Here is a 16,419-nt window from a genome sequence, read left to right as displayed (position 1 = left end):
TGTCAGCATGGTGGTGCAGTGGATAGCACTGCTGCCTCACGGTGCCGAGGTTAGGTTCAATCCTGGCTCTGGGTCACTGTCCGTGTGGAGTTTGCACATTCTCCCCGTGTCTGCGTGGGTTTCACTCCCACAACCCAAAAGATGTGCAGGCTAGGTGGATTGGCCACGCCAATCATTTTTTAAAAAATATAAATTTTAGAGTACCCAATTCATTTTTTCCAATTAAGGGGCAATTTAGCCCATTAATGGGAAAAAATGAATTGGGTACTCTAAAATTTGTATTTTTAAAAAATGATCTCAATGTCCAGAGCACATAACAGGCAATGTACTTTTAAACTATGGTCACTATTGTTATTTAGGGAAACATGGTAGCCAACCTGTGCACAACCAGGTTCGTGTAAACAGCCAAGAAATAAATGGCAATATGATCTAATTTTGATATTGGTTGAGGGATAAATATTGGTCAGAGCTTGTTATATTTCTTTTGTGCTGCAAAGAGAAAACATATGCAAATGCCCACACTCTGGATTCTTGTACAACATGATGAGAAGTTTACTAAAGGTGTTGCTCATGCAATGATATGGTGATCTTCTCAAAGCCTGCCCATGCACCCTGCTGTCGTCACTACTCATCACATGACACAGAACCAGCAAGAATATTCCTAGATACATAATAGCCCTCCCCTTTTTAGTTCATTAGTGCAACAACAACAATTAACATTCATGCAACAGATCCCTGATATGTTTCTATACATACACAATTCAATAAGTCTCTGTGGTGGACATCAAATTCTTTTTGGTAGAATTCAGCATTCTTGAACTTGGCTACTTGCAACCTCAGAAGTATCATCATTCATTTCTGTAGATGGTATTTCGAGTAGTCATTTCAGTATCTGTCACTATACACATTGAAGAGTCCTCAGAATTTAAGCTCAACTGTCTGGTCTCCAAAGGATAGCTCTCCTAAGTCTTCCGAAGATAGAACCTAGATAGATAGAATTTACAGTGCAGAAGGAGGCCATTCAGCCCATCGAGTCTGCACCGGCTCCTGGAAAGAGCACCCTACCCAAGGTTAACACCTCCACCCTATCCCCATAACCCAGTAACCCCACCCAACACTAAGGGCAATTTTGGACACCAAGGGCAATTTATCATGACCAATCCACCTAACCTGCACATCTTTGGACTGTGGGAGGAAACCGGAGCACCCGGAGGAAACCCACGCACACACGGGGAGGATGTGCAGACTCCGCACAGACAGTGACCCAAGCCGGAATCGAACCTGGGACCCTGGAGCGATTGTGCTATCCACAATGCTACCGTGCTGCCTTAACCTGTTGAGATGTTTCTGGAAACACACTTTGAGCAGCAAGTAACTGATCAGCATGACATCCCCAAATTCTTTCAGCATCCATCTGTATGGTGCATGATATTGGACCCCTCTTTGCTGAGATCATAGCTGGCCCCCATTTCTCGTTGGTGATGTATCTCCTAGCTAACACTTTCTCTCCCTGGTTGAATACTCACTTTTCAGATATTTTCTCCCTCCTAACAATTTGTGCTTGCTGTCGTTTGACAATCTCTGAAGTATTAAGTGGAGTTAACAAATCAAACTGTGTTCATAGATTCCTCGACCAGCATTGCCGGTGAACTTTCCGCGGTAGCATGTACAGTGTTACGATAAGATATTAGAAATTTGTTTACTCTTCTTGGATGTTTCTTGATCTTTTGATGCTTTGATAGAATGCATTAATGATTGCAGAAAGCATTTAGCCAATCCATTCATTCATTGCAGGATAATAGAGCTGACTTGATATCATGTATACCGTTGGCTTTCAAGTAGTCCTCAAACTCCTTCAAAGTAAACTGCATACCATTATCACTGACAATCTGTCAGTGTTCCAAATCTTGCGAATACCTTGTCTAGTTTCTCAATGGTCTGCTCAGTTGTCATTGACTTCATTAACACAACTTCTGGCCATTTTGAGTGCACCTCCACAATCACTAAGAACATGTGATCCTCCAGTAGACCAACATAATCGATGTGTACTCTCTGCCATGGCTGTGTCGGACATTCCCACGGATGTAATGGTCGAATGTTCCTTAGTTTTGCACAAAGTTGGGTAGGTGGATTTGCCATGCTAAGTTGCCCCTTAATTGGTGAAAAAAAACATTGGTTACTCTAAATTTTTTTAAACGTTTTGCACTAAGTTGGCATTACTCAATTTCTCCAACTTGAGCACCTAATCCTGACCCCTAAAAATAAGTGTGCCAATTCCTTCATTATTACCACACCAGGAAGTCCCTCATGCAGTTGGTCAAGGACTCTACCAAGCAAGCATGGAGGAATAATCACATGGATTCCCCACAATAGAACTCCATGCTGTTCTGTCAACTCAACGTTTTGTGTGATGTAGGGCTTAAAGTCTGGATTTTTCCTATCAACACCTGACAGTGTTCCTTTTTGGACCAAGTCTATTACCTTCCCCATCACTGAATCAGTTCTTGTATAACTTTGAACTTGAAATGAAGTCACAGATACACTATTCACGAGCAAGGAATATAAAATATTGACAATGTTCTTTGGGGTCATGCTTGACTTGTAACGGCAATCGTGATGGAGCATGCTCCTGTGACTTGCGATATTGGTTATCACAAGTGTGCCACCAGTATCAATGACCATCTTTGCAATTTACAAGCTGCCAAAGGAGGTATTCCTTTAGATGTCCCAAAGATTATTGACAAGGGTCGATGATCTGTTCAAAGGGTAAAATGACGCCCATAAAGGTAATGGTGGAACCTTCTTACAACAAAAATAATGCTCAAAAGCTTCTTTTTCTAACTGAGCAAAATTAATTTCTGCATTAGTAATAGTGTATGAAGCAAATGTTATCAGTCATTCTTCTGAAGGTATGATGTGTGAGGCAACTGAACCAACCCCATAAGTTGAGGTATCACACGCAGGTTACAACTTCATCTTGGGATAGTAATTGTCATGTGAGAGTACCTTTAAGAAATGTACCTTTAAGAAATGGGTGTTTATCAGTGATGTCAGAGTGTGGGTGGAGCTGGGCTGCCTGTCAGCTTTTTACTTTCGTTTTGGGCTGTTTGCTGCAGGGTGTGTTTTAGTTTCATTTTCAGTGTTGGAGCTGAAGCCAGACAGAGCAGGTGTACTGTTGATCTCTCTGCCATGAAAAGACTGTCTCTTTATCATTTGGTGAATTCAGAATTATATATGTTCTCAGTAGTGAATGTATACCTAATGTGCTTCTGTTAAAAGGTGTTTCTTTTGTCTTCTGGATGTTGTTTGAGAAGTTATTAAGGATTACTTAGTGTTGTTTTTTTGGGGGTTGTATTTGAATTGATGGTTGCTAAGATGTTCACTATGTTTTAAAAAGTTTAACTAGAGTTCATAGAATAATCATTGTTTTGCTTAAAAAAATACTTTTCCATTTCTGCTGTTCCACACCTGGAGTGTGGGCCGTGTGCTCCCCATACCACAATCTATTAAAAGTTGTGGGTCAGGTGAACTCCATGATGCACTTTGGGGTTCTCTAAACCCTGGCCCATAACATAATGAACCAACATTCTGACTTCAGTAAAGCTTCTTTCACTTCATTGTATGCATTCTTGCCTTCTTCTGGCCAGTGCCATGCCTGTTTGACGCATAGCAACGTGTGTAAAGGCTTCAATTGTGTTGTGAAATTCAGCACAAATTTACCATAATAATTGATCAATCCTAAAAATGACCTTTTACTCTGTCACATTTTTGAGGATGTGGTACCTTTGAAGATTGCTGACATTTTCTTTAGCTCTTTGTGTAAACCATCTTTGTCGATAATATGACCCAACGTAAATTATGGATGACTTGGAAAAAGTCATCACATTTCTTCTTAACTCTGTAACAGCTTCAGTGTAGCTCCCAAATTCTCTAAGTGTTCCTGTTCACTTGAACAGTGTATCATCTAAATAACATTGCACTCCATTCAACCCACTTCGAATTTGATGTGTGGATCTTTGAAAAAGAGGAGGTGCAGATGTTCTGGATGGAAGTTGTTTGCAATAAAACACACCTTTGAGACATTAATCCAGTGGTACTGTCGCTGGATTAGTAATGATCTGGGGCCCAGGTTTCAAATACCCCCACCATCCGTGTGTGCGCGAGTCTGGTCCCAAGAATATTCTGATGCTCCTGATGCCGTCCTACAGTTAGTCAAAGAAATCTTCTTTCCAGTGATTTTTCTGCCTTAATCCCCATTGCCATTTTCTATCCTGTTCTATTGTTACCACAAAGAGAAATGTTGTGGAGGTGTCTACATGATGAGAGGTTTGTTAAGGGTGCTGTCCATACAATCAAGGTGTTGATCTGCTCAAAGCCCGCGCACTCTGCTGAGGTCAGTACACATCACATGATGCAGAACAAACAAGAATGTATTCCCAGATACTTGATAGCTACGCTACACCCCTTTTGATTAGTGCCATTTGATCTTTTAAATCCACTTAGGAAGGTGCATGCAACATTGGTTTTATCGTTCATCTGAAAGATGGCATCTCTGATAATATAGCGCTCCTTCAGTATTGCATTTGTATGAACCTAAATTATGTGCTCATAGAACATTACAGCGCAGTACAGGCCTTTTGGCCCTCAATGTTGCACCGACCTGTGAAACCACTCTAAAGCCCATCACTATTCCCTTATCATCTCCATGTTTATCCAATGACCATTTAAATACCCTTAATGTTGGCGAGTCCACTACTGTTGCAGGCAGGGCATTCCACGCCCTTACTACTCTCTGAATAAAGAACCTACCTCTGACATCTGTCCTATATCTATCTCCCCTCAATTTAAAGCTCTGTCCCCTCATGCTAGACATCACCATCCGAGGAAAAAGGCTCTCACTGTCCACCCTATCTAATCCTCTGATCATCTTGTATGCCTCAATTAAGTCACCTCTTAATCTTCTCTCTAACGAAAACAGCCTCGAGTCCCTCAACCTTCCCTCATAAGATCTTCCCTCCATACCAGGCAGTATCCTGGTAAATCTCCTCTGCACCCTTTCCAATGCTTCCACATCTTTCCTATAATGCGGCGACCAGAATTGCACGCAATACTCCAAATGCGGCCGCACCAGAGTTTTGTACAGTTGCAACATGACCTCATGGCTCCGAAACTCAATCCCTCTACCAATAAAAGCTAACACACCGTACGCCTTCTTAACAACCCTCTCAACCTGGGTGGCAACTTTCAGGGATCTATGTACATGGACACCGAGATCTCTCTGCTCATCCACACTACCAAGAATCTTATCATTTGCCCAGTACTCTGTCTTCCTGTTATTCCTTCCAAAATGAATCACCTCACACTTTTCTGCATTAAACTCCATTTGCCACCTCTCAGCCCAGCTCTGCAGCTTATCTATGTCCCTCTGTAACTTGTAACATCCTTCCGCACTGACCGCAACTCCATCGACTTTAGTATCATCTGCAAATTTACCCACCCATCCTTCTACGCCCTCCTCCAGGTCATTTATAGAAATGACAAACAGCAGTGGCCTCAAAACAGATCCTTGTGGTACACCACTAGTAACTGGACTCCAGTCTGAACATTTCCCGTCAACCACCACCCGTTGTCTTCTTCCAGCTAGCCAATTTCTGATCCAAACTGCTAAATCACCCTGAACCCCATGCCTCCGTATTTTCTGCAATAGCCTACCGTGGGGAACCTTATCAAACGCTTTACTGAAATCCATATACACCACATCAACTGCCTTACCCTCGTCCACCTGTTTAGTCACCTTCTCAAAGAACTCAGTAAGGTTTGTGAGGCACGACCTACCCTTCACAAAACCGTGTTGACTATCTCTAATCAAATTATTCCTTTCCAGATGATTATATATCCTATCTGTTATAGACCTTTCCAAGACTTTGCCCACAACAGAAGTAATGCTTACTGGTCTATAGTTACCGGGGTTGTCTCTACTCCCCTTTTTGAACAAGGGGACAGCATTTGCTATCCTCCCGTTTTCTGGCACTATTCTTGTAGACAATGATGACATAAAGATCAAAGCCAAAGGCTCAGCAATTTCCTCCCTAGCTTCCCAGAGAATCCTAGGATAAATCACATCCAGCCCAGGGGACTTATCTATTTTCACACTTTCCAGAATTGCTACACCTCCTCCTTATGAACCTCAAGCCCTTCTAGTCTAGTAGCCTGTATCTCCGTATTCTCCTCGTCAACGTTGTCTTCTTCCTGTGTGAATACTGACGAAAAATATTCATTTAGCACCTCTCCTATCTCCTCGGACTCCACGCACAACTTCCCACTACTGTCCTTGACTGGCCCTACTCTGACCCTAGTCATTCTTTTATTCCTGACATATCTATAGAAAGCTTTAGTGTTATCCTTGATCCTACTTGCCAAAGACTTCTCATGTCCCCTCCTGGCTCTTCTTAGCTCTCTTTAGGTCCTTCCTTGCTAACCTGTAACTCTCGAGCACCTTAACTGAACCTTCACGTCTCATCTTTACATAAGCCGCCTCCTTCCTCTTGACAAGTGATTCAATTACTTTAGTAAACCACGGTTCCCTCGCTCGACCACTTCCTCCCTGCCTGACAGGTACATACTTTTCAAGGACACACATTAGCTGTTCCTTGAACAAGCTCCACATTTCAATTGTGCCCATCCCCTGCAGTTTCCTTCCCCATCCGATGCATCCTAAGTCTTGCCTCATCGCATCATAATTGCCTTTCCCACAGCTATAACTCTTGCCCTGCGTTATATACCTATCCCTTTCCATCGCTAAAGTAAACGTAATCTAATTGTGGTCACTTTCACCAAATTGCTCACCTACCTCCAAATCACACACCTGTCCTGGTTCATTACCCAGTACCAAATCCAATGTGGCCTCCCCTCTCGTTGGCCTATCTACATCCTGTGTCAGGAAACCCTCCTGCACACATTGGACAAAAACGGACCCATCTAAAGTACTCTAACTATAGTGTTTCCAGTCAATATTTGGAAAGTTAAAGTCCCCCATAACAACTACCCTGTTACTTTCGCTCCTATCCAGAATCATCTTTGCAATCCTTTCCTCTACATCTCTGGAACTTTTCAGTGGTCTATAGAAAACTCCTAACAGGGCGACCTCTCCTTTCCTGTTTCTAACCTCAGCACATACTAACTCAGTAGACGAGTCCTCATCAAACGTCCTTTCTGCCACCGTAATACTGTCCTTGACTAACAATGCCACCGCTCCCCCTCTTTTACCACCTTCCCTGAGTTTACTGAAATATCTAAACCCGCCACCTGCAACAACCATTCCTGTCCCTGCTCTATCCATGTCTCCGAAATGGCCACAACATCAAAGTCCCAGGTACCAACTCATGCTGCAAGTTCGCCCACGTTATTCCGGATGCTCCTGGCATTGAAGTCGACACACTTTTTAAACCACCTTCTTGCCTGTCGGTACACTCCTGCAACTTTGAAACCTTACTCATGACCTTACTACTCTCAACCTCCTGTATACTGGGGCTACAATTCCGGTTCCCAACCCCCTGCTGAACTAGTTTAAACCCTCCCTAAGAGCATCCGCACATTTCCCCCCCAGGATGTTAGTACCCCTCTGGTCCAGGTGTAGACCATCCCGTTTGTAGAGGTCCCACCTACTCTAGAATGAGCCCCAATTATCCAGGTATCTGAAACCCTCCCTCCTGCACCATTCCTGTAGCCACGTTCAACTGCTCTCTCTCCCTATTCCTCGTCTTGCTGGCACCTGGCATGGGTAACAACCCAGCGATAATGTTTGTTCTAGATCTAAGTTTCCACCCTAGCTCCCTGAATTCCTGCCTTGCAGCCCCATTCCTTTTCCTACCTATGTCGTTGGTGCCTATGTGGACCACGACTTGGGGCTGCTCCCCCTCCCCCTTAAGGATCCCGAAAACACGATCCGAGACATCGCGGACCCTGGCACCTGGGAGGCAACACACTAACCGCAAGTCTCTCGTTCCCACAGAATCTCCTATCTATCTGCCTAACTATGGAGTCTCCAATGCCTAATGCTCTACTCCTCTCCCTTCCCTTATGAGCAACAGGGACAGACTCTGTGCCAGAGACCTGTACCCCATGGCTTACCCCTGGTAAGTCTCCCCCCCCACCCCCAAACAGTATCCAAAGCGGTATACTTGTTACTAAGGGGAACGACCACAGGAGATCCCTGTACTGACTGCTTCCTCCCAGCCTCTCTCACTGTCACCCATCTATCTTTATTCTTCGGAGTAACTACGTCCCTGAAGCTTCTATCTATGACCACCCCTGCCTCCTGAATGATCTAAAGTTCCTCCAGCTCCAGTTCCCTAACACGGTTTCTGAGGAGCTGGAGATGGGTGCACTTCCCACAGGTGAAATCAGCAGGGACACTGACAGCGTCCCTCACCTCAAACATTCTGCAGGAGGAATATTGCACTGCCTTCCCTGCCATCCCCTCGCGATAACATAGATTTTTACATAGAATTTACAGTGCAGAAGGAGGCCATTTGGCCCATCGAGTCTGCACCGGCTCCTGGAAAGAGCACCCTCCCCAAGGTTAACACCTCCACCCTATCCCCATAACCCAGTAACCCCACCCAACACTAAGGGCAATTTTGGACACTAAGGGCAATTTTCTTTATGGCCAATCCACCTAACCTGCACATCTTTGGACTGTGGGAGGTAACCGGAGCACCCGGAGGAAACCCACGCACACACGGGGAGGATGTGCAGACTCCGCACAGACAGTGACCCAAGCCGGAATCGAACCTGGGACCCTGGAGCTGTGAAGCGATTGTGCTATCCACAATGCTACCGTGCTGCCCCAAACAGCACGTTTGAACCTGTGTCACATGCCTACTTTCAAGGCTTACTTTTCTATAACATTCTATAACATTTATGGTATTATTTATCTCCTGCAAAATCACCTGCCTTGCCTTTTGAACTTGGCCCATAAAACAAGAAAAAGAAAGGAAGAGCTTACCTAATATTCACTCAACCCCTTAGGTTAGTGGAGGTGGAAGGGTGGGGAGGTTAGTGGAGGTGGAAGGGTGGGGGACACTACAAGTGTAGTGTCTCGGGTTTAGCAACCACCCAACTTATATACAGGGACTAACAAATCTTCCCAGAAATCCCCACGACCGACTTCCTGCAGCTCTGAAGGTAAGTTTTTAAAGAGGTGAACTTATCTTCCCGACAGACCCCTGGCCACTGCTCAAGCCTCCGGAAGAGGGTAGATCCCACACCATTCCGTCTCATCAGCAAGTACTACCACCGAGCCATATCTGACATAGCTTTGTAAACCTCAAACTAATTTGGTGTTCATCAAACCAAGCATGAGAAACTGTCTCAGTTGCTTCACCTCAATAATTTTATGTCTAGCATTAATTTACCACACTTTCACAAATGGAGCTACCATGAGATGAGTGCAATGCTATTCATTCAGATAAAAGCACAGATGAAAGTAGATTATTATCAACAATTTTCTAATGTTTTTGGAGGCCTAGCCTCTCTCTTTAATGTTCCTTTTAATTGCTGGCAAAGGTCTGATTTGCTAGTTAGTTGTTTGTGCTACAATATGATTTAAGCTCTCCCTCCATAAATGTTTGACATTAAATATTCTGTAGCTGCATAAATATTTTGATGTGTAATGACTTGTATAGTTTCAAGCCATCGTATTTGTAAATATACAACCAATCAAACTGGCATCAACCCTTTATATTTTTGTCGCTAGCATATGAATGTTTAATCATTTTTAAATCTGGAAAGTTACATATGAGAATGCTCTTCACTTTAATCAGTTAGGGTTACTGACGTGACCATCCTCTTATGATGAGACAAAATATAAATTTAAATCGCAAAGCCAAAAGATGAGACAAACCATTTGAACCACCTTGGCTTGTGCACCCAAAAGGTTGCCATAATTTTGAGCTTCCCATGTCCATCCCCTCAGCCAATTACGACAATAAATTGTTTAATGATTTCAGCGTCCAATACTCAATCATTGTATGTCTTGATCAGTCTGCGCAAAGAAGTCTCAAATTTACCCCTGTTAGTTTGAACCTGTGTCATGTGTTCCAGGGAGGAGATGCTCTGGCTGATTTCTCAATCCAGCTCTGGTCTGTAGCATTGTCGGTAGCAGATGAGGAACATATCAGCCATGATAGAATGGCAGAGCAGACTCGAAGGGTCAAATGGCCTAATTCTGCTCCTATATCTTATGAGCCTACTTTAAGACAAGCTAATTTAGCCTTTCCTGATAGTATTTAAAACCTCTCCATTCTAGCATCATAGTTGTAAATCTTGTATTCTCCTTTCTAGTGTCCCTGTATCTTTTTGTCATATGGAGATTAGAATTGTTCACAATACTCAATTGATCTAACCAAGATTGTGTACAGTTTCAACATCATTGTGCTGCTTTCCAATTCTATTCCTTTGGAAATGCACTGTGTTCTGCAATTTTTTGGCCTTAGTAAAACTGTGGTACTACTTTCAACGTGTTGTAAATCTGTGCCCTCAATTCAATTCCTTTGTTGCTGACACTGTTTAGAATTTTTTTTACATATTCGATCTAGTGGCCTCCTTATTTCTCCTATCAACATAGGCCTTCACATTTACGTTAAAAATCATTTAAACACCCATTCTGCAATGTTATTAATGTTGTCTTGTATTTATCGCAATGTTAGGTGCCAATTTGGTGTCATATGTAATGTTGAAATTGTATTTCTGATGCCCAAGTCCATCACTTACTGAAACAATTAATTTGGATAACAGTGGTCCCAACGCTGGCCCCTGTGAAACACAGCTTCCCAAAGTCAGCCAACCCAAGTAAATAGCTTTGTTTGATACTTTTGTCCCAACATTATCAATTCTGATACCTTGCACCTGACTCCATACTAGACTATTGTTTTTCAATAAGCAAAACTCCTAAGTTTTTGTATATTCTATATCAAATGTTATAAATACTTACCTTTTTTATATTTCTTGAAGCTATACCCATTGGTGGACACCGGAGGTGCTAATACATTTACCATTGCCTTTTGATGAAGGTAGGAATAAATAGCTTGCATACTAGCTTGAACTGACTGGTGCTTTTCATTTACAAGTATTTGAAAGGTTATATAACATAAATTATATATAACTTGCCAAACACTTTTAAGAACACCAAAACGTTATTTAAAATTTAATTTACTGCAAACTTAATTGTTACCCTCGCAGGCGCCATAATGCTAATACTTCTGATGTATCTACCACATTTAGAATCCTGAATTGGCCTGTACCATAATGAATAAGGGAAATGTATAGTTTGAGCAAGACATTTCTGTGGAGATCCTTCAGTGTGTAATGTTGATGTTTGTCATATTAAATACCATAGCTATATAGCTAATAAAACTGTGTAACACTTTTTTTTAAATTCAGCTTTTTAACTAAACACCTTGAAAAATAAAATTTGGCATTTTTGGCCCAGTAACTTCTTGCTTCAAACAAATATGCTTGCTGTATTTATAATACTTGACCAGTTTGTATGTTAAAACTGCAGCCTGGAATATTCTTTTTATGTTAATTCAATATGTTATTATAATCATTCAGGTAATTAAATCCACAATAAAATATTTTCCTCTGTTCACATCTTTAGTTCCTTGCACTGAGAACCTTAAAAAAATGACCGTCATGAAGAAGATGGATAAATCTGATGAAGAGATTGACATATACACTGAATTCTTCAGGCCATATGAACTGAGCTGTTTTGATGATACATTTTGTCTGACGATGACAAATTCAGCTAAGTATGTAATCTATTCACACACTTGGATAACCCCTGCTGTGCCCAATGCCCCAATTGTAATGCAAATAATTTTTTTTAAAGAACTTCAACCGTTTTACTTTCAGAATGCTTAAGGACCACATCCTACAGTACCTTTATCCTTGAGACTTGATCAACATTGCGAGAAGAGTTAATTGCATAGATAATGTACAGAAACTTCAGTGATATTTCCACCACTTTAGGAATTAGACCTTGTGCATTACATTCTATTTAGAATGGAGCTAGAGCAGCGTCAATGCCACATTCTATAATTGCCTGCATAGTTATAATGATCATTGCAGCCTCCTTTCTGACATTCCGCATAGTTGTGATGTTACTCGACTAGTACAGCGCCAGGGACCCGGATTCGATTCCCGGCTTGGGTCACTGTCTGTGCGGAGTCTGCATGTTCTCTTTGTGTCTGCATGGGTTTCCTTCGGGTGCTCCAGTTTCCTACCACAAGTCCCCAAATACTTGTTGAGTAATTTGGACATTCTGAATTCTCCCTCTGCGTACGAAAAGGCGCCAGACTATAGCGACTAGGGGTTTTTCAGAGTAACTTCATTGCAGTGTTACTGTAAGCCTACTTGTGACACGAATAAATATTATTATATCCCGGCTCTGTGTCTCTGTCTGTGTGGAGTTTGCACATTCTCTCCGTGTTTGCGTAGGTTCCGCCCCCATAACCCAAAAGATGTGCAGGCTAGGTGGATTGGCTATGCTAAATTGCCCCTTAATTGGAAAAAAATTAATTGGGTATTCTAAATTAAAAAAAAATAAAAATAAAAAATAAAGATTATTATAATCCAGAGGCGGAAATTAATGTCGGATGACATGAGTTCAAATCCTCCCACAACATGTGGGGGAAATTTAATTTCCATTAATTAAATGCAAGTCTCATCCATAATGATCACAAAGCCATCAGATTGTTGTTAAAACCCATCTTCTCTAAACAGGAGAGGTAATCTGCTGTCCTCAACCGGTCTGGCCTACATGTAAACTACAAACCCATGGCAATGTGACTACTTTCTTAACTGTCCTTTGGAATGGCCTGGTGTGCAACTCAGTTGCATCAAACCACCACTGAGAAGTCAAACAAGAACAAAACCGGACCAATCAGCCAACATCAATCCAGGCACTGGAAATGACAGCGGCCTGCATCTTGCACAATCAACCCTTCAAAGTCCCCTTCACTAAAATACATAGGAAGATAGGGGCCTCACGGTAGCATGGTGGTTAGCATCAATGCTTCACAGCTCCAGGGTCCCAGGTTCGATTCCCGGCTGGGTCACTGTCTGTGTGGAGTCTGCACGTCCTCCCCGTGTGTGCGTGGGTTTCCCCCGGGTGCTCCGGTTTCCTCCCACAGTCCAAAGATGTGCGGGTTAGGTGGATTGGCCATGATAAATTGCCCGTAGTGTAAGGTTAATGGGGGGATTGTTGGGTTACGGGTATACGGGTTACGTGGGTTTAATTAGGGTGATCATTGCTCGGCACAACATCGAGGGCCGAAGGGCCTGTTCTGTGCTGTACTGTTCTATAGGACTTGGGAGCAGGAGTAGGCCAGTCAGCCTTTCAAGCCTGCTCTGCCATTTTATAAAGTCATGACTGATCTGATCATTGGCCTGCTCTCCACTTTCCTCGCTGCTTCTCATAACAATGTGTATTCTAGGGCAGCACAGTAGTCAGCACTGCAACCTCTCCAGAAACCCAGGTTCAGTTCCGGCCATGGGTGACTGTGGAATCTGCACGTTCTCCTTGTGTCTGCGTAGATTTCCTCCGGCTGCTCCAGTTTCCTCCCACAGTCCAAAGATGTGCAGGTTACTGGGGTTATGGCGATGGGGGCAGGGTAGTGGGTCTAGGTACGGTGTTCTTTCGGAGGGCCGGTGCAGACACAATGGGCCGAGTGGCCTTCATCTGCACTGCAAAGATTCTAATCTGTTCTGGCTTCCTTGACTGTCAAGAATCTATCTAACTCGGCTGTGAATAAATTTAATGACCCAGCCTCCACTGCTTCCTGGGAATGATCTGGGACTTGGGCCACAATTGGGAGAGGTGTCTCACAGACTAATCCAGCAACAGCTTGGCGTAGTCATACACAGAAAATCAGACATTACAGTTAATGGACGAGATTCCGCGGACATAAAAGTAAAACACTCTGTCGGGCACGTTTAGGGGGGTTGTTTCTCGGCGGCAGCAGCGGCGAGAAAAACCTCGATATTCAACGGGTATTTAATGAATCATTTAATTAATCAGATCGAGCTAGACAAAGCGAGCCAGGTGCCCCGGATCAGCCTGACACGGAGCCCGATTTGGGTTTGTCTTTTGCATTGACCTGATGGCATGCCCATCACTGAGGATTGGGATTTTTGTAGAACATTCTATTCCACAGTTAGCTGTTTAATTATCCACCACCATTCATGATTTGATGTGGTATGTGTATGGACTGCAGAGTTTTGATCTGATCTGATAGTGGTGGGATCACTTTGTTCAGTTGATAGCATGCTGCTTCCACTTCAAACACATAGAGTCTTGTGTTGTAGCTTCACCAAGTTGATAACTTATTTTTAGATATATGTGGCTCTGCATCTGGCATGCTCCTCTTTACTCATTCAACCATGGTTGGTCCTCTGGTTTGATGGCAATGAGGTATTTGTAACCATCTTCAATAATTCTTTTCACCACCAGCACACAGTGGCAATAAAATGTACCATCCATAGAATTCTCTGCAGTAACTTGCCAAAGCTCCTTCAACAGCACTTTTCAAACACGAGAATAAGGACGACAGATAAATGGGGACATCACCACCTGGAGGTCCCATTCCACACAACCTGAATTTGAACCATATTGTCATTCTTTCACTCTTGTTGGGTAAAAGTCTTGGAATTCTCTCCCCACCCGCACTGTGGGTGGGCTGCAGGAGTTCGAAAAGGCTCCCCAATGCATTTTCTTAAGGGCTTGAAATAAATACACTCGCTCCAAAAAAAATTAAAATATCAGTCATTCTAACTGAACAGTAAAAATTAAATATTAAATATATCGCATCAAATGAACTTTTGGCACAATAGTGTTTATCTAGCTAGGGTGGCACGGTAGCACAGTAGTTAGCACTGTTGCTTCACAGTTCCAGGTTCGATTCCCGGCTTGGGTCACTGTCTGTGCGGAGTCTGCACGTTCTCCCCATGTCTGCGTCGGTTTCCTCCGGGTGCTCCGGTTCCTCCCACAAATCCCGAAAGATGTGCTTGTTAGGTAATTGGACATTCTGAATTCTCCCTCTGTGTACCCGAACAGACACCGGAATGTGGCGACTAGGGGCTTTTCACAGTAACTTCATTGCAGTGTTAATATAAGAATACTTGTGACAATAAAGATTATTAGGTGAACCGCGGGCACTGGTATTTTGGTACAGCTTCTGTTGAATTATGACCAATTTTGATGTATTTCATGTTTGTTTTAAAATCAGAAAAGTGTGTGGCTGTTTTTTTTTGGTATTCCATAGCTTTATTGTACTCTTTGTTTAAAGGGACTTCATGCCAAAGCATTTTGGAATTGACCCAAGTCCTTTCACTATTCGCAAACCAGAAGAAACTGGCAAATCCATGTTGAGGTAAAAAAAAACTGGTAACTATATTGGTTGTCTCTATTCATTTAACTGTACAAAACATTTTGCTTTTAATAGTCATTATTAATTTAACAAGAATTTGTCTTGTAGGATATATACAAATAAATAAAACTGAAATTCAAATGCAAAATACAGCTGATGGTGGAAATCTGAAATGAAAATGGAAAATGCTAAAAATACAATGATTCTGGCAGCATCTGTGGAGAGAGAAACAGAATTAATGTTTCCGAACACAAAGCATTATTCCTCATTGCTTTTCTTTTTTTAAATTTCAGGTATTTTTGCACTGTCAGCCTTTTGTTCTATCTCATCCTTTTGTTCTTTTCCACCCCCCCTCTCTAGCCTCAAAAGCTGTTCAACATTTTCATCATCTGGGGGGCCCAATTGGGATTGGGGAGGTGATAGATGGATTGGAGGCGATGCAATTGGGTAAGGCCCCAGGACCAGATGGATTCCCAGTGGAATTTTATAAAAAGTTTCCTTGGTTACTGGGGCCGCTTCTGGTTAAGGCTTTTAACTAGTCCAAGGAGCTGGGAGTGCTTCCACCAACGCTGTCACAAGCATCAATCTCTCTCATCCTGAAGCGAGACAAGGTCCCGGAGAGCTGTGGATCGTACAGGCCAATTTCCCTTTTGAATATAGATGCTAAATTGCTGGCAAAGGTCTTGGCCACCCGAATAGAGGATTGTGTCCCGGAGGTAATCAGGAAGGATCAGATGGGATTTGTGAAGGGCAGGCACCTGACATCCAATATTAGACAGCTTCTTAATGTTATAACATTTTCATTGTCATAGTTGAGGTTTTGTGACTCGGCACAAGGGAAAAAATTTGGATCCAATCCAAAGAATCATTTGATTTGCTTAATAATATGTTGCAGGAAAACAATTTCCTGAACCCACTTCTTGTATTTTCTTTAGTTAAACATGTGTCTCCAAAAACATTTAATAGGTGAAGATGATCATAGGTTCATAAG

The 16,419-nt window shown here is 42.6% G+C and overlaps 1 protein-coding gene across 4 annotated transcripts in view; it reads left to right on the top strand.

Moving 5' to 3' along the window:
• Window positions 1-16,419, top strand: part of fig4a (FIG4 phosphoinositide 5-phosphatase a) — a 211,939-nt gene that overhangs the window by 124,799 nt on the left and 70,721 nt on the right. For all 4 annotated transcript variants that reach the window (XM_038799189.1, XM_038799185.1, XM_038799187.1 and 1 more), the window contains 3 exons: window positions 11,014-11,072; window positions 11,660-11,810; window positions 15,348-15,431. In XM_038799189.1, the coding sequence (XP_038655117.1) occupies window positions 11,014-11,072; window positions 11,660-11,810; window positions 15,348-15,431 (294 nt within the window). The remainder of the gene's footprint in view (window positions 1-11,013; window positions 11,073-11,659; window positions 11,811-15,347; window positions 15,432-16,419) is intronic.

This window comes from Scyliorhinus canicula, chromosome 6 (assembly GCF_902713615.1).
Source record: "Scyliorhinus canicula chromosome 6, sScyCan1.1, whole genome shotgun sequence".
NCBI classification, from domain to species: domain Eukaryota; kingdom Metazoa; phylum Chordata; class Chondrichthyes; order Carcharhiniformes; family Scyliorhinidae; genus Scyliorhinus; species Scyliorhinus canicula.
This window is presented reverse-complemented; position numbering and strand designations above follow the sequence as displayed.